Below are 26832 nucleotides of genomic sequence, written 5' to 3'. Positions count from 1 at the left end.
CATACGGCCGCACTCACCTCGGCGCCGGCGGAGCCAGCGCTCCGGGCGCAGGCGGCGCTGGACTGCCAACCGAGGGTCGGAGAGAGGGGCGGGGCGCCGACGGCAGTGGGCGGGGCGAGGCGAGGACGGCGGGGGGGCGGGGCGGGGCGGAACCCGAGCTCCTGAGAGTTGGGAGGGAAGACGGAACATCGCGATAATTCTCCCCTGTTCTCGCGGTTTCAAAACATCTTGGACGAGATGTTCGTTTTTCAAGCGCTGTGCCTATTGGCCAAAAGCTCGGCTTCCTCCAGCCTGGCCTCGCCCGTAGCTTAACTTAGACTTCCGGCTCCGGCTGGGGTTTTGCTGTGCTGAGAGCACCTTTTCCCTTTATTCGTTGAGGGGGGCAACTTAGCCCCTTCCAGCCTAGGGACTTGCCAATAACTGATTTGTTCTTTCATTCATACATTCATTCACGGACTCGTGCACTTATTCACTGTATACATTGAGGAATTACAACAACAGTAGTAAACCGAGCTCTTATTGTGTACCAGGCAGCGTTCTTAGAGCTGTGCACAATCCCTTAAACCCTCACAGCAGTCTCATGACACAGGTACTAGTATCATACTCGTTTAACGAATGAAAATCTGATGTCTGGAAGGTTTATGTAATATGGCCAAGGTTAGTTATCAAGAGGTGAGCCTAAGCATGGGATTTAAGGGCTCACTGTGCGCGCTGACAGGTTCCTTCCAAAGATGAGGTGGGTAACCTAGTCTCTGCTGTTGAAATACCTAAAGTCTATTGTGTGAAACGGTTGCTAAAAGGGACACTAACAGCTTAGTAAATTAAATATTATGGCAGTTCCTAGAATGACTGAGTAGGCCGTCAATAAATAGTTCTTCAAAATGAGGATTCCTATGTCCGCGGAAAGATAACATCAAAGGAAGAAAGCATTATGCTAGTAAAAATAAAAATAATAGTAACAATAATAATTCTAAACATTGCTAAGGAACATTTTAAAAACATTTATTTTTTAAATATGATGTTTGTTAACATGGCAACTTTCTGAAATGAAGGGTTTTTTAAACTTCCTCTCATGAATCTGCTGTCATTCATTGTTCTTTGAAAAGCTTGATGTTGATTAATTTATTAGCGATTCATTGCCAAGCAACCTTGAGTTTATAACTAGTTTCCTGTTGGTTTATTTAATTACTGTTAGAGATGAATAATCTCTAAAGCAAAGTTATGCTAAATGAAAGTAACATTTATTCCAAGATGAGGTATGAGTTATAATGAAATACTTACCAATTACCTATTTATTAAACCTGGCCGTCAGAAGTTCCGGAACTATGTGGCATGGTGAATGTCATGTACTTCTAAGAACTTTGATATAAATACTTAGTTACCTAAGAATTCTTAGATACCTAAGAATTTGTAGTACTTAGGAACTTTTTGCTAGACTTAAAACAAGGAAACCTAGTTTATGTAAAAACAAAAATACTTAGGTTATTAAGGATCAACCTAAATAAAAAGACTTGTTCCTAATACTGGAAAGTGACCCCAAAAATGATTAACAATAGGTCTTTTTTAAAGTAATCAATGTTAGCCACTTAGTTTTCATTTCTTAAAAACAAAAGAAATATTTTAATGCATTAATTTAACATCCAATTTTTTTAAATAAAATTTTTAACTTTATTTTGAGAGAGAATGAGCTGGGGAGGGGCAGAGAGGAGGTGGGGGACAGAGGATCTGAAGCAGTTTCTGTGCTGACAGCAGAGAGCCACAGCATGGCTGGAACTCAGGAACTGAGCCCCAGTCAGATGCTTAACAGACTGAGCAACCTGGGCATCCCTAACATCTGATTTTTGTTTTTGTTTTTTTCCATATATATAAGTATAATTTATTGTCAAGTTAGCTAATGTACAGTGTATACAGTGTGCTCTTGGTTTTGGGGGTAAATTCCCATGAATCATCACATAAACAGCCAGTACTCATTCCAGCAAGTGCCCTCCTCAATGCCCATCACCCATTTCTCCCCTCCCCTGCCCTCTCCCATTAACCCTCATTTTGTTCTCTGTGTTTAAGAGGCTCTTATGGTTTGCCTCCCTCTGTTTGAAACTATTTTTTCCCCTTCCCTTCCTCCATGGTCTTCTGTTAAGTTTCTGTGAAAACATATGATACCTGTCTTTCTCTGTCTTATTTCACTTAGCATAATACCCTCCCATCCCATCCACGTTGTAACATCCTATTTTTGATCATAAATAATGAATTCTCTTTAAGTAACTTCTACTCCCCTGAAATTGCTATAAAAACAGCCAAGGGATTCTGTGCCAGAATGTCAATTTGAATGTGTATCGATTTTCACAAAACACTCAAAATTCCTTAATCTGGCAATTTGGCAATCTTTGACAAACTTTAACATCAAAAGGCAGCAATACCACTTTAAGAAAATTCCAAGAAAAAGAAAACCCCATTTTAAAATTCCCACCTCTGGCCCTCCGGGATTGGGTTGCAAACTTCCACAAAATACTCTCCTCCACTTCCTATTGGTGCATGCTCTATCATTCATTGTTCGCCTGGAGTTTTGTGAGGTACCAGGTTGCTTTACGGGAAAAGACTGCTATAATTTAGTCTGCAACTGCCCTGCTTTAGACTTTTTCATGGTGATTAATTTGTACAAAGAATCACCAAACTCATACAGCGGGAACCAAACCGGCAAATCAGGCTGCGGAGACAACTGTGTAATTCGCTCGAAAAAGGAACAGAGATCCTCTCCTGCGTACTGGGTAAATTGACAAAGGATTTTACGACACAGAGATTTGAGAGTTAAAGAAACTTTTCCGGTTTTTCGATAGTTTTAAAGGAGTAAGCGTCAAAGGAGAACTAGATAAAATACAGGCACAATCGTGGCAGGAAAAGGAGTTTTTAGAAGCTGTTTTTAGGGTGAGATTGGAAGAATGTTATTTCCAAATAATCATTGAATTTTTGAATGGTAAAGGGAATAAGGGAAAAGAAAACGATTAATTATAGATTATTGTATTTCCTAAACTGCTGTGATTTATTGTTGTTTAATATGGATTTAGAGGGATACTTAGTAATATTATTGTAATTGTTAAGTGAAATACATATTTCTGTATACTATAATACCTATCATAATAGATAATCAAAATATAAGAGAAAATTAGAATCCGCTTTGGATCCAAAATTTGTGTATATTTGTAGATTGGGTAATTCAGAGACAAATCTGCTAATGACCTAGGATAACAGTGTTGTTATATGTACCAGAATCAATGGGTAATTAATATAAGGATAAATTCTCAAAAAAGAAACCCAACATTTGTATTTTCAAAATGATATTTTCATTAAAATTATGAGGGACACCTGGGTGGCTCAGTCGGTTGAGCCACCGACTTAGGCTCAGGTCTATGATCTCACGATTCGTGGGTTCGAGCCCTCCATCGGGCTGTATGCTAACAGCTCAGAGCCTGGAGCCTGCTTCAGATTCTGTGTCTCCCTCTCTCTCTGCCCCTCCCATGCTCACACTCTCTCTCTCTCTCTCAAAATAAATAAACATTAAAAAAAAATTAAAACATGAAAGTTCAGGAAAATATTGATAAGCAAGAATAATTTTTATTTGAAATAGCAATATAATGTATTTTTTAGGATTCAGCCAAATATATAATGCCAAAGTATAGCACCTTAAAGATTCTTCGTGTATTAATTCAACTAATAAATATACTTCGTGGCACATCTATATCTACAGAGCATAAATTAGAGTAGGAATGCAATAAATATTTTTTGAATGGCTTCTGTTATAGGGGGATATAAAATAATACAATAAAGTCTCTCAAAAAACTCATACTCTAGCTGGGAAATGAGGCTTAAAACATCTAAACCAGAACTTCTGGATAGCTCTTGATGCATAGATACCTATTGTAAACCACAGGCACTTCAAGAGTATATATATCAGTGTGACCTGAAACATTCAGAGGGAGCTTCACAACACGCTTAAGACCCAGTTTGGTCCTGAGCAGTGGGCAAAATTTCAGTAGATAAAAAAGGAGGGAATTGGCATCCCGGGTACTGGTTGAGTTGTTAGCAAATATGTGCAAGCCTGAAAAATGATGGACTCTGACTGCAGCAGAAGGTTCATTTGGGGACCTGTTTTTTGTGTGTGTGTTTTTTAAGCAAAAAAGACCCCCAAAAAGTTGCATAAAGAGTCAAAATTGCAGGAATTAAGGGGTTTGGTCCTAGGTTTTCAGAAGGAGTGAGACCTAATGAGAGTAGTAACTGAAGAAGATAAAACTGATAGCCTAATTTTAGATCCTTCCAAGAACAGAGACTAGGAATTAAAAGGACTTACTACTGTAAGTAATGGAGTACAGATTGGTTAGCAGCCTTGTAAGAGACTTTATCCAAATTACTTTACTTTCCTATGGTTGACTAACAAATCTTAATGCATTTCTTTGCATTTTTCTAAAGCATTTAGCTTATTTTTGGTCTAGTGGTACAAATATGAATTTTACTAGGTGTGGTGGTAGTTGTGCAATTAACACAATTAAAAGGGATCATTGTTCACATTAGATAAGTTCTTATTCCTTTTCCCTAGGATTTAGAACTATTTCTTGGTTCTGTTCAGCTGAATTAAAGGAATTTCAACCAAAGCAAAAACAAAACAACAAAAAAAAAAAACCCTTATGATCGAAGAACACCATGAGAATATGGGAGATATTCTTACTCAGACCGTAGGCTTTCACTTGACGTGTTTCTCTGAGACAAAACTAAATTCCATACACTCAGCTGCCACCAGGTACCAGATACTTTCCACAGTATTGGGCAAACAGGTGAATCAAGGATTAGCTCCCCCGATAAAAAGTAAAGTCCTTCAGAAACACCAAGCTGGATGTTTGTCTCCTGCCTCAACACTTGCTTCAAAGAATCCAAAGCTCATCCATCCTAGTTTTTTTTTTTTTTCTTTTTTTCTTTTTTGAGAGAGAAATAGCATGAGGAGGGGAGAGGGGCAGAGGAAGAGAGAGAGAGAGAATGCCAAGCAGGCTCCACACTCAGCACGCAGCCCGACGTGGGGCTCTATCCTACAACCGTGGGATCATGACCTGAGCCAAAATCAAGAGCAGCGCTCAACTGACTGAGCCTCCCAGGCATCCCCATCCTAAGTTTTTGATCAGTGGTTCTTAGTTAAATAGACAGAGAAGGAGGAATCTCTGGCTGTGGAAAATAATCTTTGAGACAAGGCCCCCTGCTGCAGATGACCGATGTGGTGGACCAAATTGTGCTCACCAAATTTACGCCAATATCTCATTACTCCCCTGTATATCCTAGCCCTCTTTGCAGTTCAGGGAAGAATGAAATGTTAGCACTCGTGACCTGTGTCACTTCTGGCCAATAGCGGTGAGAAGCTCATCCACAGTTTTCCAATCTCCCGGTGTGCCGTGACGCCTGTTAGTTAAAGCTTGGTCAGCTTGGATCTCTAAGTGACTTTGTGGATCATACATTCCACTCCCCACCCCCTACTCTGAAACCAAATGAGTCGATAGCATGAAGGAGCTAATGTTACCTCGTTTTAGCCTATCCAGTCGTGTCCGCCTAACTGTTAGCAGGTTTTCCCCTTGGGACATTGGCATTTCATTTAAGTTTTTTTTTGTTTGTTTCTTTGTTTGTTTTTTAATTTGAGAGGGAGAGAACATGTGAGCGGGGTAGAGGAGCAGAGGGAAAGAGAGAGAATCTTAAACAGGCTCCACACTCAGCACGGAGCCTTACCCAGGACTCCATCCCACAACCCTGGGATCATCAGCTGAGCCGATATCAAGAGTCAGAAGCTCAACTGACTGAGCCACCCAGCTGCCCCTAAGTTTTCTTAAGTGAAAAAAGAATTTCCATACGGGCACCTGGGTGGCTTAGTTGGTTAAGCATCCGACCTCGGCTCAGGTCATGATCTCGGGGGGTCTGTGAGTTCCAGCCCCGAGTCAGGCTCCATGCTGACAGAGCCTGCTTCAGATTCTGTCTCCCTCTCTCTCTCTGCCCCTCCCCCACTCACGCCCTGTCTTTTTCTCAAAAATAAATAAACATTAAAAAAAAATTTTTTTTTGAAGAATTTCCATAATTAACTGAGTTTCAGGTATCAGGTGTTTGGAGAGAGAAATCACATCATGAAGATGGTTTTTCTATTTTTTATTTTTTGCTTCTAAAAATTATTTTATCAGATTGGACAGTTTCAGATAACAATATCTTGCCATAAGACAGTAAACTGATTTGCAATTTCTAATAAATGATCTAACATTAATTTCTGCACTAACACATTCAAATCACAAAAAGAAAATCCTGCCAAACATATTTCAAAGATAAATGTAAAATGTGCATCTGTGTGCATATTATAAAAAGAAAAATATAGGTTTAAGATATCTGCCTTTCATGACTAACATTTAAAAAAAGGATTTTAAGAAAAGCATCAGACTTGCATGTTTTCTCTTTCTTCAATAAAGTTTTCTTTTTTTCCTTTTTTTTTTATTTATAATTTATTGTCAAATTGGTTTCTATACAACACCTAGTGCTCATCCCAACAGGTGCCCTCCTCAATGCCCATCACCCACTTTCCCCTCTCCCCCACCCCCTCAGTTTGTTCTCAGTATTTAAGAGTCTCTTATGGTTTGCCTCCTTCCCTCTCTGTAACTCTTTTTTCCCCTCCTTCCCCTCCCCCCTGGTCTTCTGTTAAGTTTCTCAAGATCCACATATGAGTGAAAACATATGGTATCTGTCTTTCTCTGCCTATCTTATTTCACTTAGCATAACACTCTCCAGTTCCATCCACGTTGCTACAAATGGCCAGATTTCATTCTTTCTCATTGCCAAGTAGTATTCCATTGTATATATAAACGACACCTTCTTTATCCATTCATCAGTTGATGGACATTTAGGCTCTTTCCATAATTTGGCTATTGTTGAAAGTGCTGCTATAAACATTGGGGTACAAGTGCCCCTATGCATCAGCACTCCTGTATCCCTTGGGGAAATTCCTAGCAGTGCTATTGGTGGTCATAGGGTAGATCTATTTTTAATTTTTTGAGGGACCTCCACACTGTCTTCCAGAGTGGCTGCACCAGTTTGCATTCCCACCAACAGTGCAAGAGGATTCCTGTTTCTCCACATCCTCACCAGCATCTATAGTCTCCTGATTTGTTCATTTTAGCTGCTCTGACCGTCATAAGGTGGTATCTCAGTGTGGTTTTGATTTGTATTTCCCTGATGAGGAGTGACGTTGAGCATCTTTTCATGTGCCTGTTGGCCATCTGGATGTCTTCTTTAGAAATCTCTGTTCATGTCTTCTGCCCATTTCTTCCCTGGATTATTTGTTTTTCAGGTGTGGAGTTTGTTGAGTTCTTTATAGATTTTGAATACTAGCCCTTTGTCCGATATATCATTTGCAAATATCTTTTCCCATTCCGTTGGTTGCCTTTTAGTTTTGTTGATTGTTTCCTCTGCAGTGCAGAAGCTTTTTATCTTCATGAGGTCCCAATAGTTTATTTTTTCTTTTAATCCACTTGCCTTTGGAGATGTGTCAAGTAAGAAGTTGCCACAGCTGAGGTCAGACAGGTTTTTTCCTGCTTTCTCCTCTAGGGTTTTGATGGTTTCCTGTCTCACATCTAGGTCCTTCATCCATTTTGAATTTATTTTTGTGTATGGTGTAAGAAAGTGGTCTAGTTTCATTCTTCTGCATGTTGCTGTCCAGTTCTCCCAGCACTATTTGTTAAAGAGACTGTCTTTTTTCCATTGGATATTCTTCCCTGCTTTGTCAAAGATTAGTTGGCCATACTTTTGTGGGTCCAATTCTGGAGTCTCTATTCTATTCCATTGGTCTGTGTATCTGTTTTTGTGCCAATACCATACTGTCTTGATGATTACAGCTTTGTGGTAGAGGCTAAAGTCTGGGATTGTGATGCCTCCCGCTTTGGTTTTCTTCTTCAATATTACTTTGGCTATTCGCGGTCTTTTGTGATTCCATACAAATTTTAGGATTACTTGTTCTAGCTTCGAGAAGAATGCTGGTACAATTTTGATTGGGATTGCATTGAATGTGTAGATAGCTTTGGGTAGTATTGACGTTTTAACAATATTTATTCTTCCAATCCATGAGTATGGAATGTTTTTCCATTTCTTTGTATTTTTCATGAAAATGGTTTAATTGTTCATCCAGTAAACTTATTTCTTGAGGCCTACTAGGTGCCAGGAACTAATGCATATGATCTATGTATTCATAGAACCATAACATTAATTTAGGGTTGGTTTTCAACATTTGGGAGTCTTTGCCACATTGTTTTGAGAATTAGAGCTGTCCTATCTTAGGAAAGTCCTGTAGTCATAGATATTTAAAAGCCAGAATTACACATAAAAGTGCATTGTTTATTCAGGCTTATAGCTACATATAAACCTGTTTATTCAGGTTTATAGCTATTTTTAATGGCTTTAGTGAAGTGTTATTTACATGTCATAAAATTCACTTATCTTAAGGATACAACTCAATTATTTTTTAGAAAATTTAGAGTTGTGCAAGTATTAATCACATTGGAATTCTAGAAAATTCCATCACTTTAAAAAGAACCTTGTGCCCATTTGCAGGCACTTCCCACTCCTACCCCAGGCTAGGCAATCACTAATAAACTTTGTTTCTGTAGGTTTGCCTTGTCTGGTATCATACTGTATGTGGTCTTTTGCATCAGCATAACGTTTTTGAAGTTTATCTATGTTATAGCATGTATCAGTATTCCATTCCTTTTTTATTGCCAAATAATATTCCATCATATGGACAATACCACATTTTGTTTATCCATTCACCAGTTGATGAACATTTGGATTGCTTTCAGTTTTTAGCTATTGTAAATAATGCTGCTATGAAGGTGTGTACAGGTTTTTGTGTGAACAGGTGTTTTTGGCCTCTTGAATATATACCTATGCATGGAATTGCTGGTTTATGTGGTAATTCTATGTTTAACTTTATGAGGAATTACTCAACTGCTTTGTAAAGTGAATGCACAATTTTACTTTCTGCCAGTGATTTACGATTTTCTACACCCTCTCCAAAGCTTCTTATTGTCTCTCTCTTTGATTATAGTAATTCTGGTGGGTGTGAAGTGATTCTCATTGTAGTTTGGATTTTCATTTTCCAATGAGTAGTGATTTTGATTTTTTGCTTATTGGTCATTCATATATCTTCTTTGGTAAATTGTCTTTTCAAATATATTTTAAATGTTTTTATTTATTTTTGAGAGAGAGAGAGAGAGAAAGAGAGAGGGAGAGAGCATGCATGTGGAGGAGGGGCAGAAAGAGAGGGGGACAGAGGATCCAAAACAGGCTCTGCACTGACAGCAAAGAGCCCAATGCAGGGCTTGAACTCACAAATTGCAAGCTCATGACCAGAGCAGAAGTCAGATGCTTGACCAACTGTGCCACCCAGGCACCCCAGGTCTTTTCATACATTTAGCCTATTTTTTCTTGGGTTATTTGTCTTATTACTGAGTTGTGTTTATTATTTTTGGGGGGTTGAAGTTCATTATCAAATATGTGATATATCTACAAGTGTTTGGAAACATATTTGCAAATATATTTTCCTATTTTGTGAGTTGTCTTTTAACTTTCATTATGGTGTCTTTTGAAGCAACAAAAATTTTTAATTTTCATGAAGTCCAATTTATCTATTTTTTTTTCTTTTATCTATTGTGCCTTTGGCATTGTACATAAGAAATCTTTGTCTAACCCAAGCTTATACATAGCCCTATGTTTCCTAAGAGTTTTCCAGTTTTAGCTCTTACTTTTATGCCTTTGACCCAGTTGGAGTTAATTTTTGTATATGGTGTGAGGTAGAGCTCCAGTTTCTTTCTTTTACATGTCCCTATCCAGTTGTTCTAGCATCATTTGTGAAAAGGACTATTATTTGCCCCTTGAATTACCTTGGTACTCTTGTCAAAAAATAATTGACCAGGGTGCCTGGGTGCCTCAGTTGGCTAAGCATCCAACTTTTGATTTTGGCTCAGGTCATGATCTCACAGTTTGTGAGATCAAGCCCCACATTAGGCTTTGTGCTTACAGTGTGGAGCCTGCTTGCGATTCTCTCTCCCTCTCTCTCTGCCCTTCCCTCACTTGCATGAGTGCTTTCTCTTTCTCTCTCTCAAAATAAATAAATAAACTTTAAAATAATAGTAATAATAATAATGATGATAATAATTGACCTTAAGTGTAAGGGTTTATTTCTGGACTCTCAATTCTATTCCATTAATCTACATGTCAGTCCTTATGCCAGTACCACTTGCTTTGATTACTGTAGCTTTGTAGTAAGTTCTTAAAATGGAAGTGTGAATCCTCCAACTTTGTTCTATTTTGGATTGTTTTAACTACTCTAGGTCTCTTGCATTTCCATGTGAATTTAAGGTCAAATTATACTCTCACAAAAAAAGGCAGTTGAGATTTTGATAGGGGTTACATAAAATTTATGGATCAAGTTGGAGGGTATTGCTATCTTAATAATATGAAGGCTTCTAATCCATGAACATGGAATATATCTCATTTATTTAGGTCTCCTTTGACTTCTTTCAGCAATGTTGCATAATTTTCAGTGTACAAGTTTTGTACTTCTTTTGTTAAATATATTCCTAAGTACTTTATTCTTTTTGATGCTATTGTGAGTGGAAATGTTACCTTAATTTTATTTTCAGATTGATAGATATGTAATTTTTGTTTATTTTGTATCCTCTGATATTGCTGAAATTGTTTAATAGTTCTAGTAGGATTTTGTTATTGTTTTTGTTTTGTTTGGGTGTGTGTGTGTATCTCCCTTAGAATTGTCTCCATATAGGATCATGTCACCTGATAATAAAATTTTATTTCTTCCTTTCTAATCTTCATGCCTTTTATTTCTTTTTCTCGCTTTATTGCACTGGTTAGAATATCCACTACAGTCTTGAATACAAGTGGTGACAGCAAACATCCTTGCCTTGTTTCCAATCTTACAAGAGAACTATTCAAACATTCACCATTAAGTGTGATGTTAGCATTAGGGTTATTTTTAGTTTTTATTAGCCCTTTATCAGGTTAAGGAAGTTTTATCGTAAGTAGATGTTGGATTTTACCAAGTGTGTTTTTTTTTCTGCATTTATTAAAATGATCATGCAGATTTTGTCTTCTATTCTATTAATGTGGTGTATTACATTAATGATTTCAGGTGTTAAACCAAATTTACATTCCGGGAATGAAACCCCCTTGGTCATAATGTATAATCTTTTTTATATGTTGCTGGATTTGGTTTTCTTTTTTTTTTTTTTTAAGTTTATTTATTTATTTTGAGAATGACAGAGAGCACAAACAGGCAGGCACAGAGAGAGAGGGAGAGAGAAAGAATCCCAAGCAGGCTCCACACTTTCAGCGTGGAGCCCAACTCAGGGCTCAAACCTGAGCAAAACCAAGAATCGATGCTCAACCAACTGAGCCACACCCAGGCCCCCTATATTTGTTTTTCTCATATTTTGTTGAAGACTTTTTGTGTTCACAATCATCAAGGGTATTGGTTTATTGTTTTCTTATTATGTCTTCATCTGGCTTTGGTATCAGGATAATATTGACCTCATAGAATGAGTTGTAAGGGATTTCCTCCTCTATTTTCTGATAGAATTTTCAAAAGATTCGTATTACTTCTTTAAAGGTTTATTAAGATTTGCCACTGGAGCCATCTAGGCCTGGGCTTAGCTTTGTGTAAATGTGTTTGGGTTTTTTGTTTGTTTGCTTTTGTTTTGTTTTGTTTTGTTTTAGAGAAAGGGAGAGAGAGAATCTCAAGCGGGCTCCACACTCAACATGGAAACCAATAAGGGGCTGCATCCCACGACTCTGGGATCATGACCTAAGCTGAAATGAAGATTCAGACACTCAATCGACTAAGCCACCCAAGTGCCCTGCTTTGTGTAAATATTTTAAATTACTAATATAATTTATTTACTTGTTATAGTTCTATTCAGATTTTTTATTTCCTTTTTATATGGTTTGGGTATTTTATTATCCTTCTAGGATATTTTCCCATCTCAGCTTTTTGATGCCTCAGCTTACATAGGGGCAAGGTTGCTTTTTAACTAGTAGACTCTCATACAGTCATAATGGTTGTTATTTTCCAGGAGCCATGCCCTGGGGGCTCCTGCCCCTCCCTCAAGTTTCCCTACATCTCCCCACAAGTCAGCACCCAAAGGTTAACACCTGTAACAGCAGGGGACCTTCTGAACCTAGCTCCAGCATAGTTTCCATCTATACAGATTGGTTGGTCCTCCTGCTATACCAGTTATTAAGTTTTTGAACATCACCTCTTGGAAATGGAAGACTGAGACCCCACTTCAGACCTCTTCTTCCTCCTATTTGGATGTGGGGCTGATCATATACTTCAGCATTCTACTGGGCATGTCTGGCAAAAAGAATAGCATCAATTGATTGGGTATGTCTGACCGGCAGTTGTAGGTACTGATTGAGAGGCCTGGGAAGCTTCACCCAAGGCTGAAAGGGAGAGAGTGGTGGGTGGGGCCTGGGCTGATATCTAATGAAAATTTAAACCCCAGCTATGGCTATTACAAAGAAAAGAAAAGTGGCTGATGATAAGCATGAAGCTCCAAGTAAGTGAACTGAAGAGTCTGTCTTTGTGCTAAAAATGTTCCTACATGATGCAAGGCACATTGAAATGGACACGTATTTAAAGTGGGGTCATGGATTCAAATGTTTCCAGAAGCCAGGCTGGCTAATTGCTTCAGAGGTGCACATTTTGGTATTTAAACATCTCTGAAATTGGAATGCGTGTTACAATTGATAGCAAGTCTTAGTTTAACAGCAGTGTTGTTCTTAGTGATTATAAAATAGTAGTATATCTTATAATCTTGTATAAGTGATGGTTTAGATTAGATTCAATGTAGGAAATGAGTGGCAAGTGACATGGGCCAGGAAAACCACACCGCTTAATGTCAGCCTTTCACTTTGAAAGAAAGGTATGGTGGAGAGCCTGGGTGGCTCAGTCAGGTAAGTGTCCAGCTTTGGCTCAGGTCATGATCTCAGAGTTCATGAGTTTGGGCCCCACATCAGGCTCTGTGCTGACATCTCGGAGCCTGGAGCCTGTTTCAGATTCTGTCTCCCGCTCTCTCTCTGCCCCTCCCCCATTCCCACTCTGTCTCTCTCTGTCTCTGTCTCTCTCTCTCTCAGAAATAAAAATAAACATTGAAAACAACAAAAAAAGAAAGGTATGGTTACAGAGACTTATTCTTTTACAATAAGAAGCAACATAGGAGTGATGACTGTTGATGAATGGAAACTGCTTTGCTGCCTCCATGTCCAGGAGCAATAGGGAGTGATGGCACCTGGCACCTTACCTCCAGGACTTCTGCTGTTCATTCCTTGCTGATTGTTGCCTGTGATGACGTCAGCCCAGTGGTGATAGGTGTTCTGAGTTTTCATAGGAAGCCAGAAATCCAGAAAACTAGATCTTTACATCTATGTGAAACTTCTAATTTTAAAATACTGGCTTAATTGTTTTTTAACTGTCTGGCCAAAAAGAAGAAAAGTATGTGCAAGTTAGCTCCAGCCTGGGAGTGCCCGGATAATCTCTGTTTTAAGGATTTAATATTAAGAGGCAGCATTAGACAAACCATGTTTTACAGTCAAGCCAAAAAAGAAAAAAAGAAAAATCAACCCAATGTCAAAGTTTAACATTAGGTTCGAGGCCTGGAATAGCAAATATTACAGAGCATATTACTTACATAGTTTCTAAAATTTCATCTTTGCCTCTTCTAAATAAAAGATAAGAAAATGTGGTTAAATCTGTTGAAGATGTTACATTTCCTGGTTATAAAAACATATTACTTTTTAATTTTTTTTAATGTTTATTCATTTTTGAGAGACAGTGAAAGCAGGGGAGGGGCAGAGAGAGAGGGAGACACAGAATCCGAAACAGGCCCCAGGCTCTGAGCTGTCAGCGCAGAGCCTGATACAGGGCTAGAACTCATGAACTGTGAAATCATGACCTGAGCCGAAGTTAGACACTTAACTGAGCCACCCAGACGCTCCTTTTACCTTTTAAAATGCAGTCTTAGGTTTCCAAAGCAAGAGCATTTGCTTCCCACTGCTAAAGACTGACTGGTCAATGAAAGTCAGACCAAATTATCAGAAGACCAGGGTCCTGATTCTGCCTGTGTGACATTAGGCGAGTATTTAGCTTCTTTCAGCTTCACTGTCCTCGTTTATAAAATAGGGCTAGTCATATCTGCCTCCATACCTTACATCAAAGTGTTATGTGAATATCACATAAAGTGTTATGTGAATATCAATTATTGGTAGTGCCCAAATCACATGAGTAGTTGGGCCAGCACAGATTCTTGAGTCTCAGATTCCCGATCCCAATCTCCTGCTCTTTTTGTAAACTATAACACTTATTGAAGTGATTGGATCATCAGCCAATGGGGTGAACAGATGAGAAAGCTTAAGTCAAGAGGTTATCAGAAAAAAAGTCAGCTACCATCTTGCAATCAGGGATAGCACGGAGTTTCTGTACAGCCGTCTCTGTACAGTCTCTTTTAGGCAATGCGTAGATGTTGAACCGAAGGATTAGCCTTTCACATTTTGAAGGTCTGCCCAGGAGTGACTTTTGCTGGGATTGACGGGCCTCTGTAGCATTCTCACATAGCTTTCTCACAGACTGGCCTTCAGCTAGTTTCTTCCCTCATATTTTCATTCTATATTGCTTCATGAAGGAAAGAAAAGTTCCTACTTTTTTTTTTTTTTTTTTCTCTTGGTGAGAATGTAAAGCTCTAGTTTGGATTATCAAGAAGTGGCCACACTTTACCCTGGTAGCTATGTCCAGTCTTAACTCCTTCAACACTTATCTCTAGCCATCTCAAATCCTATTTGGATGTAGGCATGGAATAAGTTACCAACTTTTTTAAAAAGGAAAAAATATCATCTTTAAAAAGATGTCACTCAAGAACTAGTGATATATTTCTAACTTCTTTTTTATTTACTTTTTATTTTTTTAATTTTTTTAAAGTAAGCTCCCAACATGGAGCTTGAACTCAAGACCCTGAGATCAAAAGTCACAATGCTCTACTGACTGAGTCACCTAGGTGGTCCAATATATTTCTATTCTAAGTTGGGCATTCTTTGTTTAAATTTTTATTTGAATTTAGTTAACATACAGTGCAGTATTGGTTTCAGGAGGAGAATTCAGTGATTCATCACTTACATACAACACCCAGTGCTCATCATAACCAATGCCCCCCTTAGTACCCATCACCCATCTAACCCATCTCCCACCCACCATCATATGTTTATGTTTTGTTTCTTAAATTCCACATATGAATGAAATCATATGTTATTTGTCTTTCTCTAATTGACTTATTTCTCTTAGCATAATACATTCTAGCTCCATCCACATTCCTGGAGATGGCAAGATTTCATTCTTGTTGATGGCTGAGTAATATTCCATTGTATGTATATACCACATCTTCTTTATCCATCAGTCAATGGAATTTGGGCTCTCTCCATAGTTTGATTATTGTTGATAATGCTGATATAAACATTGTGGTGTATACACCCCTTTAAATCTTTATTTTGTATCCTTTGGGTAAATACCTAATAATACAATTGCTGGATCATAGGGTAGTTCTATTTTTAGTTTTTTGAGGAACCTCCATCCTGTTCTTGAGAGTGGCTGTACCAGTTTTCATTCCCACCAACAGTGCAAGAGTGTTCCCCTTTCTCCGCATCCTTGCCATAAGTTGGACATTCTTATATAAATTTTCTCCCATGGTCTCAAATTCAATCTGTCTGAGACCAAACTGATTGTCTTATCAAAATGACCATTCCCCTTTATCTCATTACTTCTGTCCATGGCATCACTACTTTTAGGTGTCAATAAATTTTCTCTGTAAAGGACCAGATAGTAAATACTTTATTTAGGCTTTGAGAGCAATAAGGTTTCTGTCACAACTACTCATCTCTGCTTTTGTACTACAAAGACCATATGTAAATGAATTAACAATGCTGTGTTCCAATAAAGCTTTACTTACAAAAGCAGTGGATAGTATGTGAACCATGCCATAGTATGCCATTGCCTATCTCGAGTTCCTGGATGAAAATGTCAGAGTCAGTCTTGACTGTCCCCCTTCTTTAATTTTTACATCCAAGCACTTCTCAAGTTGCAATAATTATTTCTTTCAGTAATTCTTCTTATCCTTCCCTTCACTTCCCTTCTCACTGCTACTGTGCACCTGAATTCATTCTGTACTGTACTCTGACTCATTCAACCAGCGATAAAGGGCCACACCCACTTATTGAAGAGGTACCAGAATTTCTAGAGGGAAGTTTTAAGAAGCATAGAGAATATTCTAACTTTATTTTTAGGGAAAGTGCCTATTTTATCAGAATATAAATTATAGTAAGTAAAACCTGATGAAATCTTAGATGGTGGGTCACGGCTAAAAATGGTGGTAAAACATTGCTCAAATCTAGAATTTCCCAGGGTATGCAGTGTTTGCAATTGGTGATGCCTAATGTGATGTTTGGTGGAACACAGACCAACTTTTAAAATAGTAATACTTATGTTTTTATTTTAATGTATAGTTTATGGGAAAATATGACATCAAACCCATAATGTCACTGATTATTTATTGGAGTGAAGCTGAAGTATTTAGGTTTTAAAAAGTTGTAGTCCTAAAGAAAAAGTTAATATTGTAGGCAGAATGCAGACATGCTAACAGTCGTCAAGATAGTAGCAGACTGGGGCACCTGGGTGGTTCAGTTAGTTGAGCATCCAACTCTCAATTTCATCTCATGGTTCATGAGATTGAGCCCTGTGTCAGGCTCCAAGATGACAGCACTGAGCCTGCTTGGGATTCTCTCTCTCTCTCTCTCTCTCTCTCTCTGCCCCTCCCCTGTGCTCTCTCTCTTTCTCTCTAAACAAACAAACAAACATTTATAAAAGATGGTAGAAGATTAAAGTTTGAAAATCAGTGGCCACTCTGCCTGCTGTGGTTTCCATTATATTTGCCCACTAATTAACAGATCAGCCTTAGCACTTTGATTTTTCTTTCTTTATAAAACCTTCAGGGGCTCATCACTATTTGTCGAATAAGGTCAATCAAACTCTTGGTGTGCAATCGATGTCTTCTAAACCTGGGTCCAGCCTTTCAGTTTTCCTTTGCCTCCTGGCTTCCCAAACAGTGCTCAAAAAGTACCAGTTGCATAAGATTTAATGAGTGTTCCAGAAAAGAGGATTTCATGGTCCAAAAAGTTAGGGGAAGTGTTGTGTACTATATCCCTCTGTGGTATATTCTCAAGGAATTATACTACATTAAAGCCTTTGAGAAGACTTGAGGTAATGAAACTTGTTCATGTTTATTGGAGAACCCTTCTTTTGTGCAATCAATATTTGTGTTTACCAATTTACTTGATCATCTTTGTCAATAACCCTGTCTTCTAGATTGTGCATTAATGTCCTGTGCTTCTAGTGTACAAGGGAGATTGGTTTGGAAAATGCTGTCCTATATCGATATCCCCCACCCCCAATGCATACCCGTTAGCTATACTGGTTAGCTGTATACCCATTTTACTTTGCACTTCTGAGCCTTTGCTAATTATTCACTCTACTTGGGGTTGTTCTCTTCTTGTTCTTGAAATCTTCTCAACCAAGCAAGCTGATTTACCACAACAGTAATGGTTCCCATTCTGAAGTCTTACCACTTCCCCCTCTTCCAGCATTTGTACCACCCAGAATCATGGTAGTTGTGTACCTGATCTTTTTTCCTTCTAGATTTTATGTTTCTCAGAGTTCTTCTTTACCATGTAATGCATTGCTTATAGTAGGAATTCAATAAATATTTGATGAATGATTACAATAGGGTGAAACCTGAAATAACTTATCTGTAGTAAATAATAGAATTGGAATGTGAAGGATCTACATGGGGAGAGTGGTGTATGGGGAAGGATCTCTGGAAGGCTGGTATCTAGATATCTATATATCTGATATGTAGATATATATTAAACAGCTTTATTAATTGACATATAAAAGTACATAATCTCATATGTGGAATTTAAGAAACATAACAGATGAACATAGGGGAAGGGAAGGAAAAATAAGATAAAAACAGAGAGGGAGGCAAACCATAAGAGACTCTTAAATACAGAGAACACCTGAGGGTTGTGGAGGGCGGGAGATGGGCTAAATGGGTAATGGGCATTAAGGAGGGCACTTGTTGGGATGAGCACTGGATGTTGTATGAATCACTGGGTTCCACTCCTGAAACCAATACTGCATTGTTATGTTAACTAACTTGAATTTAAATAAATAAATTTAAAATAAAATAAGTGTAAAATCTGATAAATTCTGGGTTATGTATATACCCATGAAACTACCACCACAATCAAAGCAATAACATAATTATCACCCCCAAAAGTTTCTTCGTGTCTCTTTGTAATCTGTACATCCCCCTCTTCCCTGCATCTCCAATTCAAGACAACTGCTGATCTGCTTTTGATCATTCTACATTGGTTTGCATTTCCTAGAATTTTATATAAAGGGAGGCATATTGTTTGTACTCTCTTCTTCCTGGCTTCTTTCACTCAACATAACTGAACCAATTCATGTGGTAGCATATCTGTTCCTTTTTATTGCTGAGTATTATTTCATTATATAGCTATACCACAGTTTGTTTATCCATTTACCAATTGAAGGGCATTTGAGTTGTTTCTTGGTTTTGGCTATTAAAAATAAAACTCTTGGGGAACCTGGGTGGCTTAGTCAGGTAAGCCTCCGACTCTTGATTTCAGCTCAGGTTATGATCCCAGGGTTTGTGAGTTTGAGCCCCACCTCCAGCTCTGTGCTGACAGCACAGTCTGTTTGGAATTCTGTATCCCTCTCTCTCTGCTCTTTCCCCACTCACACTTTCTATCTCTCTCTCAAAAATAAATAAATAGGGGTGCCTGGGTGGCTCAGTCAGTTAAGCGTCCAACTTCGGCTCAGGTCATGATCTCATAGTTTGTGGGTTCAAGCCCCATATCAGGCTCTGTGTTGACAACTCTGTGCCTGGAGCCTGCTTCAGATTCTATATCTCCCTCTCTCTCTGCTCCTCCCCTGCTTGCATGCATGCACACACGTGCTTTCTCTCCCTCTCAAAAATAAACATTAAAAAATTTGTTTTAAATAAATAAACATTTAAAAAATAAAGAATAAAACTTCTATGAACATTTGTGCATAAGTCCTTATGTGAATGTATGGTTTCTTTTCTCTTATGTTAATATTTAGGACTTAAATGAATCATGTGCTAGGTGTATATTTAGCTTATTAAGAAACTGCCAGATTGCTTTCCAAAGTGATTGCAGCATTTTACATTCCTACCAACAGTGTGTGAGAGTTCCTGTTTCACCTCCTCAACAATGCTTAGTAATCTTTTTAATTTTAGTCGTTCTGATTGTTGCAAATGACATCTCATTGTGAATTTAACTGTATCTCCCTAATGACTAATGATGTTGAGCATCTTTTCATGTGCCTATTTGTCATTGATAGAGCTTCTTTGATGATGTGTCTATTAAAATATTTTGCCCATTTTCATAATAAGCTATTTGTTTTCTTATAGTTAAGTTTTGAGAGTCCTTTACACATTCCAGGTACAAGTCTTTTATTAGATACATATTTTGTAAATACTTTCTCCCAGCCTGTGGCTTGTCTTTTCATTCTCTTCACAGTTTCATTTGAAGAACAGAAAATTTTTAATTTTGATCAAGTCTTTTTTACGATTCTTTCGTGTCATATTTAGGAAATTTGCCTAATCCAAGGTCACAAAGGTTCTTATATAGAGATCTGTGTTCCATTTTGAGTTCATTCTTGTGTATGGTGTAAGGCATGCATCAAAGATTTTTGTTTCATTTTTGTTTTCACATGTGAATATCCAGTTATTCTAGCACCATCTGTTGAGCAGATGAATTGCCTGTGCAATTTTGTCAATGGTAAATTGTTTATATAAGTGGGGTTCATTTCTGGACTCTCCATTCTGTTCCATTGACCTATTTGTCTATCTTGACAACAATACCAAACTGCCTTGCTAAATACCTAGCTTTACAACAGATCTTGATGAAAAGTCACATTTGGCCTCTAACTTTGTTCTTCTTTTACAAAGTCATTTTGGGTACTCCAGGTCCTTTACATTTTCATATGAATTTTAGAAACAGATTGTCAATTTCTACAAAAACAAAAAAACAACAAACAACAACAAACAACAAAAACCATGATTGGGAAGGCTTTAAATATATACACCAATGTGGGAGAAATGACATTTTAACAGTATTGAGTCTTACAACCCATGCACCTGGTACATGTTTATGTCTCCTTTCTCTCAGCTCCTTTGTAGTTTTAATTATGTAAGTCACATTCATTTTTTGGCAGATATATTCCTATTTCATATTTTTGATGCTGTTGTACATAGTATTATTTTAACTTCAATTTGATTATCCATTGTTAATATATAGAAATGTAATTTTGGTATAGTGTTCTTGTGTCCTACAACCTTGTTAAATTTATTTATTCTAGGAGATTTTTCCTGCATGTTCCATCAGATCTACATAGATGATAATAGAGATATACCATCTGTGGGTAAAGGCAGTTTTACTTCTTCCTTTCTGATTTGGTTGGCATTTATTTCTTTTTCTTAATTGATTGCACTGACTGAAACCTCCAGTACAATGTTAAATAGAAATGTTGAGAGTGAATCCCCTTGTTTTGTGTCTGATCTTAGGGACAGAGCATTCAGTCTTTCACCAATAACTCCAAGTTAACTGTAGGTTTCTCATAGATGCCCTATATCAGATTGAGAAATTACAATTCTATTCCTACTCTGCTAAGATTTTTTTTTATTAGAAAATTATATATTAGATTTTTGTCAAGTTCTTTTTGGGTGTTGATCAAGATGGTCATGCAGTTTTTCTTCTTTTAGGTTATTAGTATTATGAATTACATTGGCTGCTTTGTGAGTGTTAAACCAATTTTGTATTCCTGAGATATACTGTACTTGGTCATGATGTATTTTCTCTTTTACATATTACTAGGTTTAATTTGCTAAAATTTGAATTTTTGCATCTATGTTCCTGAGGGATGGATATTGATCTGCAGTTTTCTTGTCTTGTATTTGTCTTGTTTTGGCATCAGGGTCTCCTAGAATGAGTTAGGAAATATTCTCTTTTTTCAATTTTCTTGAAGAAGTTGCATGAAATTGCTATTATATCTTCCTTAAATATTTGATATAATTCACTAATGAAGTCATTTGGGTCTGGAGTTGTTTGGGTTTTTTTTTTGGTTTTTGTCTTTGGAAGGTTTTTAAAAAACAAATTCAGTTTCATTAATAGATATAGGGCTATTCAAACTATATCTTCCTGCGTGAGCTTTAGTATTTTGTGTGTTTAGAGGAATTTGTCCGTTCATCTAAGTTGTCAAATGTATTGGCATAAGATGTTCATAATATTCCCATAGTAAATTTATATTTGTTGGGACCTCTGGGTGGCTCAGTCGGTTAAGCATCTAACTTCAGCTCGAGTCATGATCTCACAGTCTATGAGTTTGAGCCCCAGGCCAGGCTCTCTGCTAACAACTCAGAGCCTGGAACCTGCTTCGGATTCTGTGTCTCCCTCTGTCTCTGCCCCTCCCTCACTCATGCTCTGTCTCTCTCTCTCTCAAAAATAAACAAATATTTTTTTAAAGTTTTTTTTTTTTAATGTTTATTTTTGAGACAGAGAGAGAGAGAGAGGGAGCGCAAGGGGGAGGGGGGACAGAGAAAGGGAGACATAGAATCTGAAGCAGGGTCCAGGCTTATTAGCACAGAGCCCCATGTGGGGCTCGAACTCACAAACTGCGAGATCATGACCTGAGCTGAAGTCGGACGCTTAACCGACTGAGCCACCCAGGCACCCCTAATAAACAACTATTTTTTAAAAAACTAATACTTGTAGAATCTGTAGTGATGTCATCTCTCTCATTCCTGATACTGGTGATTTGTGTCTTCTTTCCTTTTTTCATAATTAGTCAGGATAGAGATTTATCAATGTGATTGGTCTCAAAGAACCAAATTTTGTTTTCATAGATTTTTTTCCTATTGTTTTTCTATGTTTATTTCATTGATGTGAGGTTAGCTTTATTATTTATTTTATTAATTCTTTTCTTCTGTTTACCTTGAGTTTAATTTGCTCTTTTTTTCAAGTCACTGAAGGTGAAAGCTAAGATTATGACCTTGAGAACATTCTACTTTTCTTATATAGGCATTTAATATTATAAATTCTCCATAAGGACTGCTTTAGTGGCATTCTCAAATTCTTATATGTTGTGTTTATATTCTTTGAGTTAAAGCTACTTTCAGATTTCTTCTTTGATTCCTTCTTTGAACCATGGTTGGGGTTTTTTTAGAAGTGTGTTATTTAGTTTCCAAATATTTGAACATTTTCCAGATATCTTTGTATTGTTGATTTAAGATTTAATCCTGTTGTAGTCATAGAATATATTTTCTATGTCTTGAATCCTTATAAATATATTGAAACTTGTTTTACGACCCAGAATAGAATCTTAGTGTCCATGTGCACTTGAAAAGAATGTGTATTCTGCTCTTCTTAAGTATAGTGTTCTAGTAAATGTCAAACCAAGTTAGTTGATGATGTAGTTCAAGTCTTATGTATCCTTAACTGATTTTCTGCCTCGTGGTATATCAACTATTAAGAGCAAGGTACTGAAATCTCAGACTATAATTGAGAATTTGTCTATTTCTCCTTGCATTTCCATCAGTTTGGGGTCCCATATTTTGAAACTGTTATTAAGTGTATAAACTCTTGGAATAATTATATCCTCTTGACTAATTGGCCTTCTATAATTATGAAATGACCTTCTTTATGGTAATATTCTTTGCTGTACAATTTACTTTGATATTAATGTAGACAATCCAAGTTTGTTTTTGTCTAATTTTAGTATATTATGTTCCATAATTTTATCTTTTTTTTAATGTTTATTTATTTTTGAGAGAGAGAAGGACAAAGCATGATGGGGGAGGGGCAGAGAGAGAGGGAGACACAGAACCCAAAGCAGGCTCCAGTCTCTGAGCTGTCAGAGCCTGACACAGGGTTCAGACCCACGAACCGTGAGATCATGACCCGAGTCAAAGACGGACTCTTAGCCAGCTGAGCCACTCAGGCGCCCCCATAATTTTATCTTCAGTCTAATTGTCTTTCTCTAGTTGAGGTGAATTTCTTGTTGGCAACATACAGTTGGGTTAGATTTAAGTCTGTCATCTTGCTATTTTCTGTTTGTCCCATTTTTTCTTTGTTCCCTTTTCCCTCCTTTTTATCATTTCTACTGGATTGTTTTTGTGTGTCTTTTTATCTCCTTTGTTGGCTTATTACCTATAATTCTCTATTTTGTTATTTTAATGGTGTCTTAGGGTTTATACTATACACCTTTGACTTAGTCTACCTTCAGTTAATATTATACCACTCCACATATAGTATAAGAACTTCACAATGTCATTCCTTCCTTCCTAGCCTTTATGCTTCTGTTGTCATACATTTCACTTATACATATGTTATAAGCCCCACAGAACATTATTATTTTTTTGTTTAAAAAGTTGGTTTAAATATTTTCTTTATTTAAAAGAGATTTAAATAACATGAAAATAGTCTTATCATATTTGCCCCTGTAAACATCATTCCCATTGTCCTTTATTCCTTTGTGTAGATCTAGATTTCCATTTGCTATCATTTTCCTTCCCTCTGAAAGACTTCCTTTAATAATTCGTGGAGAACATTGGAGTGCAAATCTGCTGATGATTAATTCTTTCAGTTTTTGGTTTTGAAAGATATTTTCACTGTTGCAGAATTCTACCTTGACAACTTTTTTCTTTACATACTTTAAGTATGTTGTTTCACTTTCTTCTCATGTGTCTTTTTTTCCTCCAAGAAATCTGTCATTCGTATCTTTATTTTTTCATACTAATATGGTTTTTTCCTACATCTAAGATTTTTCACTTTACCTTGGTTTTGGTGTGTGTTGGTGTAGTTTTCTCTGTTTCTTGTGTTTAGTGTTTGTTGAATTCTTAGATCTCTAGCTTTTTAGTTTTTCAAAAATTTGGGAAATTTAGGGCTGTTATTTCTTCAAATATTCTTTCTGTCCCTGCTACAATCTGCTTTCCTATAAGGAGTCAATTTTTTTAGATGGTTTCTATTCCTATGTGTACAAGTTCAGTCATCTTTTCATCTGTAATATCTAATCTGTCATTAATCCCATGTAGTGTATTTTTCATTTCACATATAATTTTCACATCTAGAAGTTCAATTTGTTTTTTTTATATATATCTTCCCTGTCTCTACTTAACTGTTTAAACATGTAAAATACAATTATAAAAACTGTTCTTCTCTACTAACTTAACATCTGTGTCAGTTCTGGGTTTTGATTGATTATTCTTCTCATTATGGCCCATGTTTTCCTGACCCTTCACATACCTAGTAATCTTTAATTGGGTGTCAGACTTTGTGAATTTTACCTTGTTGCATGCTACCTGTTTTTGTATTCCTATACATCCTTTAGTTTTGTCTTCTGGTACAATTAAGTTACTCAGAAACAGATTGATCCTTTTAGATCTTATTTTTATGCTTTATTAGGTGGGTCTAAGCAGTGCTCAGTCTAGGGGTTTTATTGAAGCAAAACTCTTCTGGGTGCTTTACCCAATGCATCATGAATTATGAGTTTTCCAGGTTGGTTGGTGGGAGCAGGCACTGCCAGCCCCGTGTGAATGCCAGACCCTGTTCCTTTCAATATTTCTAGAGGATTCTTTCTCCAGATTCAAGTATTTTTCTTATACACATGCTGATCATTATTCTCTCCCCATATTTGTAAGGATGCCTCTGTTAATCTCCAGGATCCTCTCTCTGTGCATCTCTATCCTCTCCGGTAATCTCTCCTTTGAACTCTAGCTCCCTTGTTCTCCCCAGATCCTCAGCTCTATTTCCTCAACTGAGAGTCCACCAGGGTACTTCTGGGTTTCCGCTCCCTGCATGTCCTGGAAACTTTCTCAAAGCAATAAGCTGGGGCAATCATGGGCCTCACTTTGTTTCTTTTTCCCATTGATCAGATCTGATATCCTGTCTCTTGGAAATGATTATTCCATAGCTTTTTTTTGGTCTGTGTGGGGTTTTTTTTGTTTGTTTTTTGTTTTTGTGTGTTTGTTGGTTGGCTGGTTATTTCAGGCAAGAGAATGAATCTGATCCCTATTACTCCATTTTGGCCAGAAGTGAAAGTTTAATAAATCATTTTTTTCCTCCTTCAAGGTCAGCTGGTGTTCAGGTGATCTAATCTGGGTTCTGAGTTGTTTGGGCTTGGCTGATTTCCTTTGTCTATACTTATATATATAATATATACGTTGTGTTTATATTCATTCAGTTAAAGCTACTTTCAAATTTCTTTTTTGATTTCTTCTTTGAACCACAGTTGGGTTCAATATATATACATACATGTATGTATATATATACATGCACATATGTATATATATGTGCACGTATGTATATATACATGTGTGTATGTATATATACATGCACGTATGTATATATACATACATCTATGTATATGTGTATGTATATATACATACGTGCATGTATATATACATATGTATGTATATATACATATATGTATGTATCTATATCATTTATGTACATATATATAAATGAATGAGGAATGTTTGGTTTAGCTTAAAGTGTGGAAATCAGCCTGAAAGTTTTACAGAGAAGTTAGTAGTAGCTATTGAGATCGTTTTGGATGAAATGCTACTAATTTCAAAGAAGTCATGGGTAAAGTGTTGAAATTTTCTTAGACCTAGCATCAATTTGTAGGGAAAATGTGTATTTATAAAAGTAACTATGGAAATTATCATTTAACACCTTTGTTTTCTTATTTAAAAATTAGAGGACAATGTATATAAAAATATGCAAGAATCAAAGGAAACCCACATATCCAATCATCTGGATGAAATTGTTGCTGCTGTCAGCATTACACCTAGAAAGAAGATCCAAAACAAGCTGCCTCAGACAGCACTATTCCAGCCTCCTCGAGAGAAACTCCACTTCTGTGAAGAGAAAGCGAAGTCTTATTCTAGCAGTCACGAAGTAAGGATCCTTCATTTTCTACACCTGTGCTCTGATAATGAATGAGCGTCTAGGCTATATTTCTACCCTCTGGTACAAGAGAGTATATAGAGGATGAGTGGGTGTAGCCCCTCGGGGCTCCAAGCACATCACTTGGTACAGTCAACATTGTATTTGCTGAATGAATGCACAAATGAACAAACAAGTCTATCCTGACCTCTGACAAGTGTGTACTAGACCACTGGGTTGTAGGTTTGATCTACTGCCATCTTTTTCCATCAGTGAATAAACATTTATTGAGCTCCCCCTAGTGCCAGGTCTAGGCACGGGAATATAACAAAGCAGACAAAGCTTCTCCTCTTGATCTTGTTTTCTGAAAGTTTTACTCATTCATTTGCTTATTCCATACGCGTTTTTCTGCCACCACTTAGGTGTTGGGCCCTGTTTGTCCATCCATTTATTTTACAGATATCTACTGTATACCTAATATATGCCAGGTGCTGTGCAGGTGCTGGGGGCACGGATGGGAAAGCCAGCCTTTGCCTTGGAGGGACTCATGGTTTGACTGGGATGATAGGCAGGGGGACAGACAATGGTAGTCAGTGTGATAAGTTCTGTGATGGACTCAAGTTTGGGTGAAATAGATGCAAAACGGAGAGGAAGGGGGAGGCAGTGGGC

General features: G+C 37.3%; 2 protein-coding genes across 19 annotated transcripts in view; one reads left to right on the top strand and one right to left on the bottom strand.

Moving 5' to 3' along the window:
• Window positions 1–26832, bottom strand: part of LRRC28 (leucine rich repeat containing 28) — a 179343-nt gene that overhangs the window by 150135 nt on the left and 2376 nt on the right. For 2 of the 4 annotated variants that reach the window (XM_042941129.1, XM_042941133.1), the window contains exon 1: window positions 18–124. The exons of 1 other annotated variant lie outside the window; for it this stretch is intronic. The gene's annotated coding sequence lies outside the window, so the exon portion shown is untranslated. Of the gene's footprint in view, window positions 1–17; window positions 125–1281; window positions 1341–26832 lie in introns of those variants that run through there. One more of the 4 variants, XM_042941131.1, reaches the window with a different exon arrangement.
• The window catches only part of TTC23 (tetratricopeptide repeat domain 23), a 109955-nt gene continuing 83840 nt past the window's right edge, over window positions 718–26832 (top strand). For 9 of the 15 annotated variants that reach the window (XR_006203393.1, XR_006203392.1, XM_042941117.1 and 6 more), the window contains exons 1-3: window positions 12494–12629; window positions 20579–20641; window positions 25976–26175. Coding sequence is in view for 13 of the 15 variants with exons in the window: in XM_042941117.1 (XP_042797051.1) it covers window positions 12578–12629; window positions 20579–20641; window positions 25976–26175 (315 nt within the window). In the remaining 2 variants the exon portion in view is untranslated. Of the gene's footprint in view, window positions 737–2576; window positions 2763–2897; window positions 2920–11900; window positions 11937–12189; window positions 12455–12493; window positions 12630–20578; window positions 20642–25975; window positions 26176–26832 lie in introns of those variants that run through there. The other 6 variants (XM_042941123.1, XM_042941121.1, XM_042941124.1 and 3 more) reach the window with 6 other exon arrangements.

Source organism: Panthera leo, chromosome B3 (assembly GCF_018350215.1).
Source record: "Panthera leo isolate Ple1 chromosome B3, P.leo_Ple1_pat1.1, whole genome shotgun sequence".
NCBI classification, from domain to species: domain Eukaryota; kingdom Metazoa; phylum Chordata; class Mammalia; order Carnivora; family Felidae; genus Panthera; species Panthera leo.
Note: the sequence above shows the minus strand (reverse complement) of the source record. Positions and strands in the feature narration are given on the sequence as shown.